The following is a 21626-nucleotide window of genomic DNA, read 5'->3' as shown; positions in this document are numbered from 1 at the left end:
GATATCAATATAACGATGAAATTTAATGATTTTTTCAAATGATAAACTTTTATGGATTTGATCGATTTTTATTAACTTTTATGGGTTCTCACATATTTATAAACAGATTTATGTGGATTTATGTAGACTTTTTTGCAAGATTTTTATAGACTTTTGTGATTTTTTTTTATAGAATTTTATAAATTTTGTACTTAATTATAACATATTATTTTTTATTAATTTCTTTGAACCAATAATTAATTGACATATATAATATATTCAGTTTGAAATAGTTTTTCAATATTTATATTAATACGTGGGTTTGTATGCATGTTTGTAAATTTTTTAAAATACATCAATTGATTAATCTGTAATTTTGTTTTTGAATTGATAATACATGTGAAAAGAATATTATTTAGCATTGTGTGGATATAATTTTGTATAAAAATATCATAGTTTGTATATTAATTGAAAATACTAAAAAGAATTTAAAAAATCATGGTTGTTGCGAGACTATTCAATTATTAAAAATTAAGCGACATTTTTTGGATCATCTTTTATTATTATTGAATATTACATTAATTTGTATAAATCATAAATTAAAAAACACAAAATCAATTCTAGAATTCAAAATTTCCTATGATATTAAAATAAAAAATTATTAAATGAACAATCAACTAAAAAATGAAAATTTTGAAAAGGAAAGATGAAAAAATATATAGAGATATACACTTCGAAAATTTGAGAGAATGATACAGATAGATGAGAGGAGAAAAGATAAGAATAGATGTGATGTGACGCGACATAGAGAGAAATAAATAGCTCGTGTATGAGTTAGAAGTTTTAAAAATCTATCCAAATCTTTGGATGGAACCAAATACAATTTTTGACAATTTATAGTTGTACCTTAAGCTTTAATGTTTATATGTTAATGAATTCCATGAAGTTATTAAAAGTCTATTGAAAATTTGAATACATATAGATTTTTATAGAGTTTTTAAAAGTCAATGTTGAATACCACTTGACTTTTTAAAACTATATGAAAGTCTATTTTGAATATCACTAGAAATTATATGAAAGTTTATTTTGAATATCACTAGACTTTTATGGATTATGTAAAAGTTTTAATTGAATATATCTAAACTTTTAAAATCTACAAAAGTCATTAAAAATCAATAAATATACTACATTGAATACACCCCAAAAACTGCAACAAACTCACATGATAACTGAGGAAGTATTTGGCAGAANTATTGCAGAATCGAGGCGATGCCACGTGTAAAATGATCAAATAGTAACTTGACAACCCATGTGTGTTACACTGATTACCATTTTGGCAAGAGCAAAACCCGTAGCCCTCAAGTGGCTAGCTGCTGATTATTAACACCCATTTTACTACGTGTCCAAATTTTCTTTCTTCTGCCCTAACAAACTATACATATAATACAAAATTCACTCATTCTTTTGTTTTTTGTTTTTCAAAGCCAGCCATGGATGACTCTCTTTCTTTCTCTCGTCATCTTCTGCAAATGGCCTGACAATGCCAAAATATGTTGTTTTAAAGCTTCTGCGTTATCACTTCTTTCTTTCTTCGATTCTTTTCAATTTTATTGCCTCCTCGATTTTGTATATTTTTTAAGAAATATACATAGTATATGTAGAAAGAACCCTTAAATTTACCAGAAATTGAGAATATAATATGGGGAGAGTGAAGCTTCAGATCAAGAAAATTGAGAACACAACGAATAGGCAAGTCACTTTCTCGAAGAGAAGAAATGGGCTCATAAAGAAAGCTTACGAGCTTTCTGTTCTTTGTGATGTTGATGTGGCTCTCATCATGTTTTCTCCTTCCGGAAGAGTTAGCATTTTCTCTGGAAATCGAAGGTGCTGCTGAATATTAATAAATCGTATATTAATCTTTTGTTTTCTTTTAGTTAAACTTTTCAGGCTAATTTTTTTAGAGACTCTTCATATTATTTATATGTTTGGGATGAATAGTTTTTTAAGGTTTTTTGTTTTTATTATCTTATATTTTTTTAGTATTTTTAAAGGTTAAAGAGTAAGACGAAAAGTTGATTCTTGAACAAATATTTATGGATTTTGTCACTTTTATTTGTTGTAGCTAGAGTTTCCAATATTTAAAAGAAAATCAAGGGTTTTATTAAATTTTTTTACTATATGTATTTTTTTTTTGTCATTTTGCAGCATCGAAGAGATCATATCACGATATGTGAATCTCCCCGAGCATGAGCGAGGAAGGTAACTAAGGAAATGAATTGCATGCGAATTGAATTTAGTTTTCGTACACCAATTTGAATTTTTTTTTCAATTGATGTTGACACTTATTCTCTTATTCGATTTGGTCGCATGTTTAATTGTCTTCATGCAACGACGCGACAGGCTACAGAACCAAGAGGTACCTATTTCCAACTTTCAGACAAACAGTACTTGACTCACGACTGCATAATATCGAAACAATAAGTTTTAACGTTTTTATCGTGAAATTTAATTACAGTTTTAAAACTATATGTACAATATGTCGAGCATGGAAGTTTATTAGAACTAAGGAAAATATATATTTGCAGCAACTTCAAAGGGCTCTTGGCAAGTTGAAATCTGATGCAGATCGAAATTTTCAAGCAGCCAGCAGGTAGCCAAAATTTCTTTTGTTTTTTTTGGTAATTTAAGTTTGATTCTTTGAATTTATTTTAAGTATTTGCTTAATTTTCTTTTATGCAGCAGCCCTGCTAGCGTGATCGATTCTCAAGTTGAGGTATACTCATTGTTTTTATGAAGGAATTTGAAGTTATTTGCAGATATATTACATATATGTTGGCCTTTTGTGCTGATCTTGATGACTTCGGGTTACATCACTTTAGCCGAACATTCCTTACTGGTAAACTTAAAGTTATGCATGGTTGGAACTTATGTGAACAACAATCTTATTCCATGCATATTTATATATTATTATATTTATTACAATAATCGTGACTTGATCGTGATCTGCTTTACCATTCGGAGTTCCAGAAAACCTAAAGAAGCTAGTCAACTGGGTGGCCACCAAGCTTTACTAAAGAATTGTCTATATAAGTTTCTTGGCTCCGATTTCATCATTAACTGCTCATGTCGTGTTTCTCGATTTTGCAAATGATCAGAGAGTTGAGCTGATGCAGGAGATGCAGCAAGAAATTCTGAAATGTAGGTGCCAACTCGAGGATATGGAGAAAAGATTAAGGTGCATATATATCATATGCCATGTACTTCTTGCGTTAGCTGTTAGATTGCAAAAACATGTAAATGCATGTTTCACGCGCAGGATTTACGAAGGTGATACTTCTGATATCACCACAGTGTGTGAGGCGGAGTATAGAGAACAAATTCTTGAAGAAAATTTGAAGCATGTCCGAGTCAGGAAGGCAAGTTTTCATGATCATCTCCGTAGTTTTCGAACATGAGTACAGCTAATGAATAATACTTTTATGTACAGCAAGTTCTGAAGGACCAGTATATCCCTCCTGGTGCACAAACAACGTCGCAGGTCTCTTTTGTTAACTAGAAGAAAAACTGACTCAGAATACGAATGACATGAACCAACTGATTCTGTATACTTTTTCCATTGCCCCTCAGGTGAATTTCCCCCCTGAAACATTGAGCGTAAACGCTTTGGCGGCAAGAAATCCGAATGTCGGATTGGATTGGCTTACACAAAGAGATCCACAAGTTCAAATCCTCAACTTTTTGGATTCGAATGGCCTGCTTCCCACGAGGCTTCCCATAAGGTTCTATCTGTTGTCTATGTACATTATAAATAATAATCCGACCGAATGGATCGGAGTTATGAATTTGGACTATCTTATATCACAAAGTAGTGAGCCATATAAGTTGAAGAGCTCCATTGGATAATCCAATTAAAGTAATCTACTAAAGTTTAAATTATGTATTAAAAAGAGTATCATTATTTAGTCATGGATTTAAATGCATAGATATTATTAGGTGATTTTCAATTTGTTGAGAGATCAAATTAAAAATAAAGGATACTTAATTCATTATAAGTAGGTTTTTGGTCTCCAAGCACACACTATACGTAGAAAAATGTATCTCTTCTATAGAGAAACATAAGTGTTCCATCGTTTCGATGTCACTTCGGATTTTTCAAGATGATAGATTCAGCTTCTGTAATATTGTTTTTTAGTTATTGATTCTCGATAATCTTCCATATAAATCCTTTTATTTATTTATTCTAAAGCTGGTATGAGAGCCTGGACTTATGGATTTATGTTGAATTATTGAGAATATTCGAATTAATATGTTGTAGTATTAGATTTTTTTATTCAGATCTTGTTTTGAGTTTACTGAATTTTTATATCTAAATAAATTCATGTTTTTTGAATCCCGTATTTTCGAATTTCTATCAAGATTGGAACAAATTCAATGATCGGGGATCCGCTCACTAAGGTTTGACACCCAAAGTTTTTCGTGAGCATGTTACTTGCATGAGTGTGGTGTTTCCTTATGATGTTCTGCTTCAGTGGGAGTTTGTAAATTGAAATGTTTATATGTTAAAAATATATATTCATTATTTGGTTCAAAACTTCGGTTAAGTAAAATATTCAGTTTATTACACTATCTTACTATGGTTATGGTTGATCTTGCTCAGGATTAAGAAAGATAGACATGCATGTTAGATCATATTACGTACATGTAATTTTCATGATATGTTTCCGTGCATGATAGATTTATGTTGTTTGGTTATATTGGTATATGTGATTATTGATGGGTTGATTCACACTTAAAGTGATGAAAACCTCTTTAATCTTGTACTCGTATATATTAGTGGACAAGCTTGTTCAATGATACTTCTATATGTGACATTACAAATTTGAGCTCATAAGGAAATGCACATTTTTCGGTGACATAAGCAGTCCAAGTGAGAGATTGTTAGGAGAAATTTTGAACTTGCATATTCAAATTAAATGTGCAGATCTATCATTGGATAACCCAATTAAAGTTATCTGCTAAAGTTTAATATACTACTGCATGTTTTATATTTGTGGTCTGCTGACTAGAATTGGAACTGGCAGGATACATTTAATTTGACTCAACTTTGGTTTTGTTTGTAGCGATCAGTCTCAACACATGGATAACATACCGCTATCATCCTTAACTCTAGTTCACGCCCCAAGCGTGCACGTCCATAATCATTTGAACCCTAGTAGGAGAATCAGCGAAGATGATACACAACAACCTGAATTCGAGCTCGATGTCAATCTTTCGCCATGGACCGAGTTATATCCTACAGGTCTGTCCTTAATACCCTTACTTTATTTCCAAGTTACTAAGATTACATTGCTTCTAACATGCATAGGTAACTAACTTGGGAGGCTTTCATTTCTGGGTGTTTTTGTGATTTTACGCAGGAAATGATCCTTTTCCAACGCCGCAACCCAGAGAGCAAGCTATTCTTGAATTGTTTCTGTCTCAGCTTACGCCGGTGAATCAGGATCCTGTTTGATATTTCTGCATTTATGTGTGTTATGCTAAGCTTTATTTCGTTCGATGATAACATCTTTGGAGCATTATATTCTTATACTGTTTTTCTCGTTAGTATACTAAAATTAGCGTTACGATATTCGTCTTTAGTCTAATGTAGCTAGTTGGACCTGTAAATGGGAATGGAATTTAGTAGATTCCAGTCGAATTAAACACAAAAATATTGCTTGTAACTTANCTACAGGTTTTGTTTTTTTTCCCTCTCTTCGAGCATAATAAATCTATACTATATATATTATTAAGTTTGACATTTAAAATAACTAATTTTTGGTGTCATGATATGTTTTCATAATTATATATATTAGAAAATATTAAGATTTTAATTTAAGTCATATGTAGTTCAGTGGATAAAGTTTTTGTTTTTTATATATTAAGTTGTAGGTTCAATTCCTACTTGGATCTTTTTTTTATTTATTTTTTAATCATATATCAAAATTACATTATAGTCTTTCACTATTTTTTATAATTATATTTTGATCTTCATTTAAATTTAAACTAAAAAAAATATTGTATAAGTACGCAATGCGTGTGTCGATGTACTAATGTTTTTAATGTTTCAATTTTGTCTCGCATTATTTTAGATAAAGGATTATTTACTTTTTAAGTAAATACCCATTCTCATTATTTAATTTATTTGGTTCGATATCAAAAGTGTGTCATCAGAAAATGTTACTTTGAATTTGTTATTCAAAGTTAAAGCAATAGCGGTAGGTGCCCTTGGGCCACTTTCGTGGACCCTTAGCTACTCCAAAGTTCAACCATCACCTACTTTCGGTACCCATACCTCTCATTATATGGTAGTTTGATATATTCCATTATTTCCACTCACACTTGGAATTTTCGAGCCTTGGTAGGTGGATTCTTTGTCACGACTTGATTTAGGCTCAGTTAATTCTACTAACAGTAGCTTTTGAAAACATGAAACCATTTTTTGAATGAATTATATGAATCAAATTAATCTATGAAATAAATACTTGAGTTTAACCGTATGATTTAGATCCTTATCATCCACGGAAAATAAATATGAAAAATAAGCCTGTAAAACAAGATTTTATGAGACTGTAATAAATAATGCATAAGTAGCAGCCCTTAATTATCATGACTAAATGGTAATTAGTATTGACCTTAATAATTCTAATTTGTCCCTATCATCATGGATCACCCACTCCATCTAATTATGGTGTTGGTTAATGCTTTTGTCTTTTAAAATGCTTTCTTGCCATCCCAACAACTTCATAGCTAAGATGAATTTAAAACATTTTAATTAACAATATGGACTATTTCAAGCGCAGTTTTATCAGTGAAAATGTAAGAGCTAAGCTTAAATTTTTTAACTAATCATGTGACGATTATACTAGAACAGTTTGTTTCATTAATTCAATTAGTTATTCCTTTTCTTTTTCATGATTTACGGATACATAAACTAACAAAAACTATCTACGTCATTAATGGAGATCATATGTAGCTGAGGGTTGGCTCATTTTGAAAGCAATTATACATATATTATTATATCCCTTACTTTGGTCTTCGGAAGAATAAGTTTATCGTAGAATTAATGTGTCCAAAAGGGATATTTCAACAGCCAAACGGCATTGATTTCGCGTTCTGTTTGATTTACATACAAGATTTGAGTATAACTCAAGTTACTTAATTCTCTTTTCTAGAAAGAATTAAAGTTATCTGAAGTCCATATTGTGTGTTTTAATCAAATTTATTTCTTCATTTTAATTATATGACGATTCGAATGGTTTTATTTTCTGGCACGAATAAATTTCGTTATTTTCAAAATATAAACTTTTATATATACAAAGTATTTTTCCTAAAAAGTGCTAGCAAAAGATTCAAGTTACTTACAATTAGTGAATGGAGATGTATACTGAGAGAGACAGTTTTAAAATTCGACTGGGTTTTTTAAGCTAATCCATTTAAATTACTGTTTTGGTAACAAACATTACAATAATTATACGTTTGCATTTAATTGTTTGGAAATATTTTTTTTAGATCAGATATTGAAAAAACATTTTTTCAATTTTCTAAAAATTAGCTTTCTAAGCTTAAAAAACTAATTTTTCAAACATTTAATATACAAAACATTAATTTAAAATTATATTTATTTTAAAGTTTTTTGAAATACAAAACATTAATTTAAAATTATATTTATTTTAAAGTTTTTTGAANTATGTATATGTATATGTCGTAAACTTAATATAATGAGAGCTGATGAATTTCGAGATACCGATGGGTTACCTTTTGTAACTCCAACACATCCACGCAACAACTCCAATATTTTCATTTCCAGTCCACTATATAAAGCTTGCGCATGTAAGTAATCTATCATCTTTGAGCCAATCTCTCTGTACAAAATCAAATAAGTAGAAATCATACAAATCACAAAGCCATCTCAGAATAATGGCCAAAATCAAGAATGGGATGCCAAGTTTAATTGTTTTGGTGATTATTTGTTGTTCAAATCTTGGAGTTCGAGCTGCAACTTATACAGTGGGGGATTCTTCCGGATGGGGTTTGGGTGGTAGCTATGGAAGCTGGGCTAGCGACAAGACCTTCGCTGTGGGTGACACCCTTGGTAAGTAGTTGCATGCCAGTGCCACCACTTTTAATTAACTAAATACAGGAAGAAATCTTCTGCAACATTTTATTTAACTTCCACGTTTAGTTGGATTTGGATTTCCGACGATGTGTATCAGTTTGTAATTAGAGGATATATAAAAAGTACAATTTAAGCAATAAATTGTTTGATGAATAGGAGAATATTATATAACGATTTCGCCTGATCCTCCTATATATTCAATGTTGGCCTGGCAGTATTCAGCTACGCCTCCGGCCACACTGTGGATGAAGTGAGCGCAAACGACTACAAGGCTTGCTCCTCCAGCAACTCCATAAGCACAGACAGCAGCGGCAGCACCTCTATCACTCTCAAGACCGCCGGCGCACACTACTTCATATGCAGTGTCCCTGGACATTGCGGCGGGGGGATGAAGCTTTCCGTGAATGTGGCTGCCGCCGGAGGTTCTTCATCCAGCACAACCACTTCTCCACCGTCCACCACCACCACCGATTCTCCGCCTTCCGTAACCGGTGGTAGTGGTACTGGCAGTACTTTCTCTAGGCCATCTTCTGCGTCAATGCTTTCTCCAGCATGGTTTCTTTTGATCTCCATTTTCGTCATTGTTGTGTCGAAGTCGTCGTTCTTGTGTTAATTAAGCGTCGCCAGGATAGAGGCAGTGCGTCCCTTTTCTCTTTACCTGCGATATATAGTATATATCGGATAGTTGGATTGATGTCCTATCTAGAGTTTGCACATTTAATTTCATTTATCATCATTTTGTTGTAATATTTCAGTATCCTTGAGATTTTTTTCACTTGTAATGGTATCGATCGACTTTTCTCCCTCGTTTCATACAAATCTTTCTTGATGTTAAAAATTCGAAGAAGGCGGGACATCTCTGTCGAGTTCATAAACAACTCCCTTCTTTTGGTTGGGCGATGCTAACTCTCAGTTAGAAATCTTTCTTTGCCAGTACTTGGTTAGCAGTACTCCTACCCAGCGCAGTGTAAATTGGTTTTAATGATTCATGAAGATAGTTTTAATAAAGAATTATTTTAATTAAATTTATTAGAATTAATAATTTTATTAAATTATATTAAGTCTGCGTTAATTGTCCCTAAAAATAAAATAATTTATTATAATTTGAAGTGTAAGATTTTTTTATATTTAATTAATTTATAAACTATATATTTATAAATTAATTAAATATAAAAAAATCTTACACTTCAAATTATAATAAATTATTTTATTTTTAGGGACAAATATATAGTTTATGGAACAAATAAATTGTTATAAATAAAATAAAATGAAATATTTTAAGAACAAATTTTTAGGACTGAATTTAGTTTTCGATTGATGTGAGATAAATGATTGGTAGATGGATAAATAATATGGTGCTCAAAACATAAGATTGGGTTTGATAAAAATATGAATAAATAATATAGCGAACCAAACGATACTTTAATATATTAGAGAACAATATTTAAATTGTTAAAATTATATTAAAAAGTAGGTCTATTGTGGGACGGTCTCACGAATTTTTATCTATGAGACGGGTCAAACTTATCGATATCCACAATAAAAAGTAATACTCTTAGCATAAAAAGTAATACTTTTTCACAGATGACCCAAATAAGAGCTCAGTCTCACAAAATACGATACGTGAGACTGTCTCTCACAAATTTTGTCTATATTAGAATAATGAAATAGATTGAAGATCTTATTCATTTCATGCTATTAAGCCAGAGGCCTGCGCCATTTTATTGCGTTGTTGAGATTTGACAATTCTATCGATGTAGGCAGCTCTTTCGGATGGGCACGGAAGCTCACAAGTGCCTCCCTACTTGATAATTAGGTTTGTTGTTGTCGGCCACGTCAATTATTTATTATCCAACGAATAACAACCGTTGATCCAAAATTTGCTCCTTGTAATATTGTTATTGGCCGTCATACCCAAACGCCATTTCCACTTCACAATTATTAGTCCACTCTTCTCTTCATATTTGTCTTGATAACGTTTATTTACATTACAATATGCACCGCCCCGCTGCAGTCTCATCCCACTTCATATGATTCTTGAAATGGAAGAACACTTGGCAAAAGCCCATCAAAAAAATTTTAGCAGGCCGTAAAAGTTATGTACTTATTTGATTTGATCAATTTTAATATTGTTTTTTTAATGATAATTATGAGTCTTAGGAACCTTTTTTTTTCTTGTTCTTATCCTGTGCATCTGTTAATTAAGACCGTTTGTCAACGTTCAACTGCGTGTTAATTTTCTTGATCATGCTACCTGTTTCATTTTAACTCTCTGGGAATCATGCTTTTTGTTTTCTTTTATCGATTATACAATGTAACATATTTCATGTGAGCTCTATAATATGCTTTTCCTCTGATTTGGGTTCGAATCAGTTGTTTCTTTAGTCTTGATTCTTCACGCAACTTTGTGTTGTGAAGCGTTGTTTGGTGGTAAAAATCGAATCTTGATGGTGAATTAAAAACGGAGTGGTGATACTGAACTTTGGGCTTTGTAAGGACAGGGGAAATAGAGTAGATTCTAGTTATTTTATTGATTCTGGGATTTGAGGATTTGCTTTCAACAGATCTGCAGGACTTCAGATGGGGAGCAGTTTCAATTTCATGAGTTTCGGAAACGATCCCCCAGCAGGGGGCGGCGACGGTGGAACGCCGCCGGGTGATTTCCCTTTGAATCGGCAGTCTTCCATCTATTCGTTAACTTTTGATGAGTTTCAAACCACAGCCGGCGGAATTGGCAAGGACTTGGGGTCATTGAACATGGATGAGTTGCTTAAAAGCATTTGGAATGCAGAAGAAAATCTGGTTATTGGCTCCAGCAGTGGTGGCGATGTTAGGATTCAGGAAGGGAGTAGTCATTTGCAGAGACAAGGATCATTGACTCTTCCTCGTACGCTAAGTCATAAGACGGTGGACGAGGTTTGGCGGGATGTGTCAAAAGAGTACGGTGGTGGGAAGGAGGTCATTGGGGGCGGTGGTTTTGGAATGCTTCCGAGAGAACCGACTTTAGGCGAGGTTACCCTCGAGGAGTTCTTGGTGAGAGCCGGAGTCGTTAGGGAAGAAACACAACTAGCTGCAACTCTTCAAAATGTTGGAGTTTTTGACGATCGGTCAATTCCCACAAGTTCGGGATCAGAATTTGGGTTCCAGCAGACTGGTAGGGATGCCCGATTAATGGCCTGTAGGACTGGTAATCAGATTACCTTTGAATCTGGTGGTTTACTCCTGAATGTTAATGGGGCGAGATCTGCTTCACCACAGCCTATGCAGCCGCAACAGCTCCTTCCAAAACAGCCTGCCTTTGCCTTGGGAATTTCTAGTAATCAGTTAGGAAATTCAGGTATTAGGGGTGGAATTGTTGGGGTTTCTGATGCAGCAATGAATAATAACATGGTCCAAAATATGAAGTTACATGGTGGAGGACTTGGAGTGGTTAACTTAGGAGCTAATGAGAAGGGATCTCCATCAGTTTCGTCTGATGGCCAGGTTAATAGTAATGACGGGACGCCTTCCCTGTCACCTGTTCCTTACATGATTAATGGTGGTTTACGGGGTAGGAAACGAGCCGCCTTGGAGAAGGTGGTTGAAAGGAGGCAAAAGAGGATGATTAAGAATAGGGAATCGGCTGCAAGATCACGAGCTCGAAAGCAGGTTAGACTTTGTTATGTTCTTTTGAGTGACTATTTGTGTTGGCATGGGTGTATGTATCTACTTGTTTAACTTGATCATTCCGGTTCGAAACTTGGACAAGATTTCAGAAGAAAAGGTCGATAGTTTGTTCTTTTAACAATTTGTATTGCTTCAAAATTTGTACATGCTGATGTTTGGATCTAATATATGCATACCTTGGATATTATTGAAGGGTTCGTGCATCATTCATGTTCTTCCATAAGCACAAGACCAAGGATTAACATGTTTGATTGCGGACTCGGGATTTGTAATTGTTTTGGCATTGTCCAAATAACTAGGATAAAGATGATAGTCCTGGCCCAAAACCAAGCATCAGTATGTTCAAGAAGTGCACGATGGAGAACAAATCAAATTAATAACTTCCATATTGTATTTGCTTTATCAGATAAGATCACCAGTATTCTGTTATGAGGAGTCAACCCTTGGTGGTGGTGTTTGTAACACAGTTGTGATTTTCTCTCCTTTCAGGCATACACCATGGAGTTGGAAGCGGAAATTGTGAAACTGAAGGCAGAAAATGATGAATTGCGAAAGAAACAGGTTCATAATTTATATCCACCTCTCGATTAATCTTTGTTTTTTTGACATTATTTTATCTGCTATTATGCATTAAGCACCAAGTGGTCGGGGAACTCCCTTTTGTTACACCAAAAATGTGTTTTCGAAAGTTTCTCTAGTGGATTCGTTTAATACCTTTGGTGCATAAAACATGTATTTTTAAAAATGGATCTATTTAACCAAACATGTACATACTATTACAATTAAATGTGAAGTATCAAAAGATAACATTGACAATATTATGAAAATTCTCATTATGCTTTATTTGTTTGAAATAATTTTGCGATAAGATGTTAAATAATTCTATGAAAAGAATAAATAAGTTCCTCACATCACACATGATTTGCGTGCTTTCTTGATTAGTTTATTTTCATGGTATAGGCGGAGATGGTGGAAATGCAGAGGAATCAGGTATCTCACATTCCTTTCATTCAAAATAATGATCTTAATACCAATCTGAAATTGGAAAAAGTAAAATCAGAAATTGTGTTTGGTTGGTTTTAAACAGATTTTGTGATACATGGTTTAGTTTGTGGTTTGAGATTTCTTTGCTATGAGTTATACTTAATTATGTCTTCGTAAGATTTATTTTTTGATATTCCGTAAGATTTGTTTTAATGTGTGCTCTAGAACAAGAATTAATTAAATTCAAATTATATAGTTCATATTTTACTTTATTTATGCCATTCTTGATTGTTATTCTCTAATTATATTCAAGAAAGTATTTTAAATTTGTCTAATAGCATGAAATTTGACTGGAAATGAAAAAGATCTAAAAATAGGCAAAGAAAGGAAATGGTCGGGTCGATCTCAAAAAGAAAAATGTTCATGGAAGCAAAATAGATCTTTGAATATGTGCAACTCAAATATCTCAATGTCAGTAGCACAATAGTGTACGTGCATAGACAATGTGGACGTTTGTTGCCACTCAACAAAATTAAGTTTTCTAATACTGGTGTGATTTCTACAGGTTCTTGAGATGATGAACCAGGAAAAAGGAGGGAGAATGCTATGCTTGCGACGGACTCTGACGAGTCCATGGTAGGCAGATGTATCTTTATAATTACATCGAAGGTCATTAATAGAAATATATATATGTGAATGCACATCTGTTGGAGGAACATGTATTCAGTATTCACTCACTAGTGTAGATTTAGCGTAACTAGATGAGAAGTGTTCTGTTGTAGGCTGTTCCTTTCCATGAGCTATTTCTTGGAGAGCGACATAGGTTACAACCACGAGGACCTTGCACTCCATCTTGTTGAGCAGAAAGGATGAATATGCAGATTGTTAATATTTATACAAGCCATCATTAGTTGTTGAGTTCAGTACATGGTGTGTATTGCTTTAATTATCTTCTACAGAAAACCACACCAAATGTCGCGATTTATCGTCTTGCATGTTCTTGAGTTAATTCTTGCAGCTTGTCAAAGGAAATCCAACGTTGAGGTCATCGAAGATTCGAAAAATATGATAAATATCTTTGCAGGAACATAAGAAATATTTCTGAGATGATGATGATATTGAAATATGTTGCGATCTCGAATTAGGCATAGGAAATTTTGATGCATAGGTAGACAATGAATAGGCCAAGACATGATGCCAATGAAAGGATCGTCGTAAAAGAAAAAATGGGTTGTTTTGTTCTGTTCATCAGGCACCTTCTTCTTCCTTCTGATAATTCCATTTGTAGGATTTTTTGTCATGCCATTTGGTGGTACCGGTAGGCCCGATTTAGATTATTTCAAAATAATTCCTTTGAGATAGATAAAAAAAAACAAGCAACATAAATTTCATCTATTGCTTTTTTGTGATTTCTAAATTATTTCTTATTTCCGAAAAAAAAAATATCTACAGATAAAAACAAAATATTAATATAAATTATATAAGCTTTTAAAACTATATATATAATATAGAAATTCAGGACAATTATTAAATTCAAATTAATAAAAAATTTGTAAAAAAAATATTACTAATGCACACAAAAATTTTCTGCCCAAGTACCTCATCCACCTACAGAATATTTTTGATCATTTTAAGGATACCTATATTTCCTAAAAAATGATAAGGGCTTCATTGAAATTAAACAAATCAAAATCTTCCTTGTTGACTACAAAAATACAATGAGAAATTGAGAATGGAAGTGGAATCACATACAGCACAGAAGAATATTGATATTTACATAGCCTGGAAATGAACTAACAGTTAAACATGGCGAAAAACCATGATCACTAGTGCTCATCATCAGTTTCTAGCTTAATCCTTGCCAAAATCCTCTCAGTTTGAACACTGCTTTCATATCCACTGCTGTCACCTGGTTCCATCCCGCCCCCCTCCATGCGATTCGACCGTCCATTTTCCCGACTACTTCTACGGTCCTGTTAAAATGTACACGGGAAATTGAATCTAGGACACGACATTTAAGATTATGTGCCCGAACCCAGAATATAAAAGTGGTGTTCTTTAATGATTGCCACCGACTCGGTGATCAACATTTTAAAGAATACAAGTTTTATGTAATACACCCGTAAAAAGAAAGAGTTGTGGGGTGCTAATTAGTATTTCTCAAGAAACTCTGCATGAGTTCCGTAGATAAATTTTACAATCTGATGTTTTTTCCATTCCATAGATACTTCAAGTCGCATTGAATGCCATAAAAGTTGTAGGTAGGCTATTGAAACTTACTTCACGGAAAGGGAAATCGTCAGCATCAAGCATGTGCACCACATGCCCCATCTTTGGCCTCTTTTGAGCATTTGGTCCTACACACCGTAATGCTACCAGAAGGGCACGTTTCAATGCTCTCGACGAGGGCTTCTCAGGTAATTTTGGATCCAACACTCCCTCTGCATTTCGGTTGGAAACCATAGATTTTAGCCAATCAACAAGGTTCACCTGAAATTTCAGTTTGTACAAGTCTCAAAAACATATTGAACCAACAAATAAAATGTCAAGCCATTATCAGGAATCCAAGCATACTTCACCAGCGGGACGACCATAATCCACCGGATTCCTCCCGGTTATGATTTCCATTATGAGGATGCCAAAACCATACACATCGCTTCTTTCGTTAAGCATCCCAGTGCTAGCATATTCTGGAGCAACGTAGCTGCACAAAAAATATTTAGTAGTTGGATTTGATTCAAATAAATGGTAGCTGTGGAGGCTAAAAAAGAAACTTTTCTGGACAAACTACTCACTCACCCAAATGTACCCATAACTCTAGTGGTGATATAACTTCTTTCAGAACCTATCAGCTTCGCCAGACCAAAGTCTGATACTTTAGCATTCCACTGTTTATCCAGCAAAATGTTACTCGATTTAATATCACGGTGAACAACCTTTGGCTCGAGCCCCTCATGCAGGTAAGTCAACCTAAGAAACTTACCCATTAGGTTCTTAAAAGTATCGTATCATCATCATAGAGATTAATGAAATTAAATGAGATTTTCCAGATTTGAAGGACTGAATTTACCCCTTGGCAGTACCAAGTAATATATTCATTCGAATATCCCATGTTAGAGGACTACAAGGCCCTACATCTCCATGAAGCCACTGTTCTAAGTTGCCATTGTCGACATACTCATACACAAGCATCCTGCAATATAAAACAATAGTAATTTCATTCTAGCACTCTGAAGAACTTCATTCAACGAATGGCCAAAAATGCCTATTTGAAATAGCACCGAGTTAAGTACCTGTGAGCTCCTTCAGCACAATAGCCAAGCAATCTCACCAAATTCTTGTGCCGTACCCGCCCTATCGCTTCAACTTCGATCTTAAATTCTCTTTCCGCCTGACCCCTTATCGATTTCAGACATCCAAAAAACAAAATATTGATCATCATACATAGATCTTAATTTTTTATTTCAAATCATTCTTAGAAACCATTCAAATGCACTTGAAGAAATACATGCATGGCTCTATTTTGAAACCAACAAAAACTTTGACCCAATATAGTATTAAAATCCAGAATCACCCCATGATATTGCTCCATTTTCTCTCGTTAACATAACAATTGACTTTGAATCGGTGAATCAACAAACGACTCATTCAAGAAGACGAAGAAGGAATAAAACAAACAGATTACGCACACGCATGGAGTTTAAAACACTCCAAACAAATCATACAACATATAATACAAACTAATAATAGATGCACATATTATTTCAACAGAATAATTAACCAAAAATACCTGTTATTGAGCAAATTTTTAACAGCAACTTTCGTATTATCTTCCAAAACACCATAATAAACAATTCCGTAGCCTCCTTCCCCAATCACATTCTCAGATGAAAAGCCATTAGTGGACTTCTCAAGCTCCCTCAAAGTGTACCAATGTCCCCACCCCAAATGAGACACCTCCGGTCCGTTTGTCACAGAACCCGGTTCACTAAGAAGCCGCGCCTCCCCGCTTCCATTGCCAGACCCGGAACCCTGCCCTCCATTCTCAGGGTAGGATATCCGGTGCCCCTTTCCAAGCTCGATATGGATCCTTTGATCCTCTTTGGGGTGTGTATCGGGATCCGGAGCAAGCAGCAGCTTGAGAGGAGCTTGTTCTTGGCGACTAGGGACGGACCGTATTTCTTGAACTTCACTCGACTCGTTAGGTATGGTGGAAATCTTGTTTTTCAGTAAGGTCCTCTTGTTCCGCCTGGATGTGAACCAGATTGAGATGAAAAAGAGGAAGATGACAATGGCTGCACCGACGCAGATTCCAAGAACAACCCACAAACGCAAACCGAAAATGGAGGTCTTTCTTGATAATTCATCGCTCAGAAACGCTGGCTTTCCATCAGACATTTCTTCCAAGCCAAGACGTTTTTCAGCTCAGAAGGAGCTCCGGATATGAACATTGACTTACCACACCATTTGGGTAAAAGACAGAAACGTTATTATGACATAAGAAGACATTCAACAGAAGTGGGACTGCTTAAAGCAAGCTGTAATAATGGAAATTGTAGATTGGGGAAAGGCCCACTAATATTTGTACGTATGTATATTCATTCACACAGCCCCGTGGGAAGGACAGATTCCATGTGAGAATAATTAGTGTTAAAAACATATCTTAGTGTTGAAAAATTATTTAAAATTAGGTGTTGAATATTGAAAATTAGTGTGTGATGATGTAGGTAATGATGTATTTTATTTTTGGATTATTTGTAAAAATTTTCTATAAATAGATCTCTCATTTGTGAAGAAAATCACAATTGAGTTGAGAGAAAAATATTATAAAGTGTGTAGTGTGATAATTTTAAGAGTTTGAGATTTTTACTTTTTACCGTAAATTTTTACTTTTTCACAACACGTTATCAGCACGAAGCTCTAAAAGTCCTCCATATTTTTCCAAGCTCCGAACAGAAGAAAAAGGTAACAAAATTAATAATATTTATTTTACTGTTATTTATTTATTGTTTATATATTTAATATATAATATAATGTTATTGTTAGAAATAATAAAAATAATTTTTTCAAAAACTTGTTATAAATCCTGGGAGGATGTTAAGACGACATCCCACACTCCCGGTAAGGGATACGACAAGTATAAAAGCCTATAAGGTTTTTTAAACAAAATAACTTATGACACCTAATTATAATAATGTGATATGATATACATAATTATTTAAATATGACTAATATTATATACACCATATTATTACCATAAAATTATACAAATACATACATTTATTTTCTTATACACCAACGGTAATAAACGGTAACAAAACGGCTAGTTTTTGCTCTATAAATACAATCTCACAAATACATTCAATCACTCCAACTTTCTCTTCTTCTCTAAAAATTATTCTTCATCAAATTTTCGAAGAAAAAAAGAAGATGGCTTTCACGAGGTTATTTTTAATTATTTTGGTTATCATACTCACCAGTCTTGTATTTATCGGAGAATATCCTCCTCGTGTGTTTTCTTTATTTTTACGAATACTTGTACTTGTTGTTTATCCATTACTTTGTATTGCAATATTCATTAACTAATAAAATGCATCGTAATTTTTAGTACCACCATGGCAAACTTGGCAAAGCTCGAATTCATCGCTCTTGATATTACTGGGAAAAACTATATGCCATGGACTCTTGATGTAGAAATGCATCTTGAGTCATTGGGTCTAAGCGAGACCATTAAAGAAAATGGTATATCTTCATCACAAGAAAAAGCAAAAGCTATAATATTTTTACGACGACACCTTGATGAAGGTTTAAAATGTGAATATCTCATCGAAAAAGATCCCATGGCTCTGTGGAAAGGATTAAAAGAGAGATTTGAACATATAAGGGAAGTTATACTTCCGACCGCCCGTGATGAATGGAATATGTTAAGATTCCAAGACTTTAAAAAAGTCAGTGATTACAATTCAGCGATGTATAGAATAATCTCGCAGTTAAAATTTTGTGGACATGAGGTTACAGAATCGGAAATGCTTGAAAAAACATTTTCCACGTTTCACGCATCAAATATAACACTACAGCAACAATATAGAGTGCGTGGATTTGCGAGATATTCTGAACTCATCGCCTGTCTTCTTGTGGCGGAAAAGAACAACGAGCTATTAATGAGAAATCATCAGTCCCGACCCACTGGATCAACAGCATTTCCAGAAGTAAATGCTGTAAGTAAAAATGAATTTAAACCTGGAAACCAAAATCAAATTCAAAGACAAGGTTTTGGTCGAGGTCGAGGTCGAGGTCGAGGTCGTGGACGTGGACGTGGACGAGGAAGTGGTCGTGGTCGTGGACGCGGCCGTGGTTTTGAAAATAATCGAGATAGTTATTTCTATAACTCATCTCAAAATAACGTCCCAAACCATCCACAGAAAAGGCATCAAGAAAACATGAGTGTTAATGAAAATCACTCGAAAAGATTTGAAAGTTCTTGTTTCAGATGCGGTACTCCAGGACATTGGTCTCGTATTTGTCGAGCCCCTGAGCATCTTTGCAAACTTTATAAAGAATCGATAAAGGGGAAAGAAAAGGAGACCAACTTCACTGAGCGAAGTGACCGTTTGAGTGATTCAACTCATTTTGATGCTGCTGATTTTATGAATGATTTCTCTGGAAATGATCAATATGTTGGTGGGATAGAAATGAACAATATTGATGCTGCAGATTTTCTCAATGATTTCTCTGAAAATGAACAATATAGTGGTAGAATATAAATGTACAATAATTTATTTTTCATGTATTTATATGATAATGTTTTATTGTACAATTATGATATGTGTTATATTTAAATATGTATTGTCATTAATTTTTTTTCATTGCATATTTTTTGAAGTTCAAATATGGAAAATGCTATGAGCAAAGCTGAAGTTTGCATACCCGATAGTGGTACAACGCACACTATCCTCCGAGATAAAAGATATTTCTTGGAACTAAAACCAACAAAAACAACGGTGAATACAATATCAGGTCCTGTAGACTTGATTAAAGGATGTGGTAAAGCACAATTTTTGTTACCTAATGGTACAAAATTTTTGATCAATGATGCTTTATATTCACCACAATCGAAAAGAAATTTGTTGAGTTTTAATGATATATATTCCCATGGGTATGATACTCAAACAATGAATGAAGGGAATGAGAAATATATGTGTCTTACCACATATAAATCAGGAAAGAAATATGTGATTGAAAAACTACCAATGCTCCCTACTGGATTGCATTATACACATATACGTCCCATTGAATCAAACATGGTAATTGATAATTCTTCAATATTAACCAATTGGCATGATCGATTAGGACATCCTGGTTCAACAATGATGCGAAGAATTATAGAAAATACACATGGTCATCCATTGAAAGACCAGAAGATCTTTCAGAATAATAAGTTTCAATGTAAAGCATGTTCTCTTGGAAAACTTATTATAAGACCATCACCAGCCAAAATCCAAACTGAATCACCAATGTTTCTTGAACGTATTCAGGGTGATATTTGTGGACCAATCCATCCACCATGTGGACCATTCAGATACTTTATGGTATTGATTGATGCCTCCAGCAGATGGTCACATGTATGTTTATTGTCAACTCGAAATGTTGCATTTGCAAGATTACTTGCTCAAATAATAAAATTGAGGAATCAATTTCCCGATTATACAATCAAGAAAATTAGACTTGATAATGCTGGTGAATTTACTTCCCAGACTTTCAATGATTATTGTATGTCTATGGGAATCATTGTTGAGCATCCTGTTGCTCATGTACATACTCAAAATGGATTGGCTGAATCATTGATTAAACGTCTGCAAATGATTGCTAGACCAATGATTATGAAAACAAAGCTCCCTATTTCTATATGGGGACATGCAATTTTACATGCTGCTTCATTAATTCGCATCAGACCAAGTGCATATCATAAATACTCCCCATTGCAGCTTGCATTTGGTAAAGAACCAGACATTTCTCATCTGAGAATTTTTGGATGTATGGTGTATGTGCCTATTGCACCACCTCAACGAAAGAAAATGGGACCTCAAAGAAAGATTGGAATTTATATTGGTTATGATAGTCCATCGATCATTCGATATCTTGAACCACAGACAGGCGACGTGTTCACAGCACGTTTTGCTGATTGTCATTTTAATGAGGAAATCTTCCCAATGTTAGGGGGAGAACAGAAACATACCGAAAAAGAAATTACATGGTATGTATCATCATTGTTACATCTGGATCCAAGAACAAAACAATGTGAAAAAGATGTACAGCAAATTGTGCACTTGCAAAGAATAGCAAATCAAATACCAGATGCATTTGCAGACACAAAAGGGGTAACTAAATCATATATACATGCTGCAAATGCCCCTGCTCGAATTGAAATTCCGAAGAAACAAATTGAAGATAGTCATGATGTCATTAAACGCCTGAAGCGTGGAAGGCCAGTTGGTTCCAAGGATAAAAATCCTCGAAAAAGAAAATTCATAGAGAAACACAATGATCACAAAATAGAGAATGATGTTCCTGAAGAAACACATAATGATCACAAAATAGAGAATGATGTTCCTGAAGAAACACATGATGATGAAAATGTTTTGTCAGAACCACAAACTGACGAGAATCATGAAATCTCTATCAATTATATTAATACTGGAAAAATATGGAACCGAAAAGATATAGAAGAAATTGATGATATATTTTCTTATAATGTGGCAATCGACATCATAAATGATAATGAAGATCATGAACCAAAATCTTTTGGTGAATGTAAAAATCGGCAGGATTGGATAAAATG

At 33.9% G+C, this 21626-nt stretch overlaps 4 protein-coding genes across 6 annotated transcripts; 3 read left to right on the top strand and 1 right to left on the bottom strand.

Moving 5' to 3' along the window:
- Window positions 1-1473: 1473 nt before the first annotated feature.
- LOC140968822 (agamous-like MADS-box protein AGL104) lies at window positions 1474-5700 on the top strand. 2 transcript variants are annotated; one of them, XM_073429939.1, is made up of 11 exons: window positions 1474-1863; window positions 2185-2238; window positions 2380-2395; window positions 2565-2629; window positions 2722-2752; window positions 3135-3214; window positions 3296-3395; window positions 3467-3517; window positions 3607-3758; window positions 5100-5278; window positions 5397-5700. In XM_073429939.1, exons 1-11 carry the CDS (start codon window positions 1679-1681, stop codon window positions 5489-5491), a joined length of 1008 nt encoding a protein of 335 aa, XP_073286040.1. In that variant the 5' UTR covers window positions 1474-1678; the 3' UTR covers window positions 5492-5700. The 2 variants fall into 2 exon arrangements, with proteins under 2 accessions (XP_073286040.1, XP_073286039.1); XM_073429938.1 differs by having other exon boundaries at window positions 2719-2752.
- A 2073-nt stretch (window positions 5701-7773) lies between these two features.
- On the top strand, window positions 7774-8884 carry LOC140968732 (blue copper protein-like). Its single transcript, XM_073429810.1, has 2 exons — window positions 7774-8113; window positions 8353-8884. Exons 1-2 carry the CDS (start codon window positions 7939-7941, stop codon window positions 8748-8750), a joined length of 573 nt encoding a protein of 190 aa, XP_073285911.1. The 5' UTR covers window positions 7774-7938; the 3' UTR covers window positions 8751-8884.
- A 1166-nt stretch (window positions 8885-10050) lies between these two features.
- LOC140968731 (ABSCISIC ACID-INSENSITIVE 5-like protein 5) lies at window positions 10051-13710 on the top strand. Of its 2 annotated transcripts, none has more exons than XM_073429809.1 (5): window positions 10051-10232; window positions 10702-11785; window positions 12293-12364; window positions 12764-12793; window positions 13353-13710. In XM_073429809.1, the coding sequence occupies exons 2-5, from the start codon at window positions 10718-10720 to the stop codon at window positions 13425-13427; spliced, it is 1245 nt and encodes a 414-aa protein (XP_073285910.1). In that variant the 5' UTR covers window positions 10051-10232; window positions 10702-10717; the 3' UTR covers window positions 13428-13710. The 2 variants fall into 2 exon arrangements, with proteins under 2 accessions (XP_073285910.1, XP_073285909.1); XM_073429808.1 differs by having other exon boundaries at window positions 10051-10237.
- A 631-nt stretch (window positions 13711-14341) lies between these two features.
- On the bottom strand, window positions 14342-17313 carry LOC140968730 (probable serine/threonine-protein kinase At1g01540). The gene is made up of 7 exons (XM_073429807.1): window positions 16578-17313; window positions 16081-16185; window positions 15858-15980; window positions 15587-15757; window positions 15362-15491; window positions 15068-15277; window positions 14342-14760 (listed from the first exon to the last, which is right to left on the bottom strand). The coding sequence occupies exons 1-7, from the start codon at window positions 17183-17185 to the stop codon at window positions 14614-14616; spliced, it is 1494 nt and encodes a 497-aa protein (XP_073285908.1). The 5' UTR covers window positions 17186-17313; the 3' UTR covers window positions 14342-14613.
- Window positions 17314-21626: the final 4313 nt, after the last annotated feature.

The sequence above is a fragment of the Primulina huaijiensis genome, unplaced genomic scaffold, assembly GCF_012295235.1.
Source record: "Primulina huaijiensis isolate GDHJ02 unplaced genomic scaffold, ASM1229523v2 scaffold37775, whole genome shotgun sequence".
NCBI classification, from domain to species: Eukaryota; Viridiplantae; Streptophyta; class Magnoliopsida; order Lamiales; family Gesneriaceae; genus Primulina; species Primulina huaijiensis.
The sequence above is the reverse complement of the archived record's forward strand: the minus strand, read 5'-3'. Positions and strand labels throughout refer to the sequence as shown.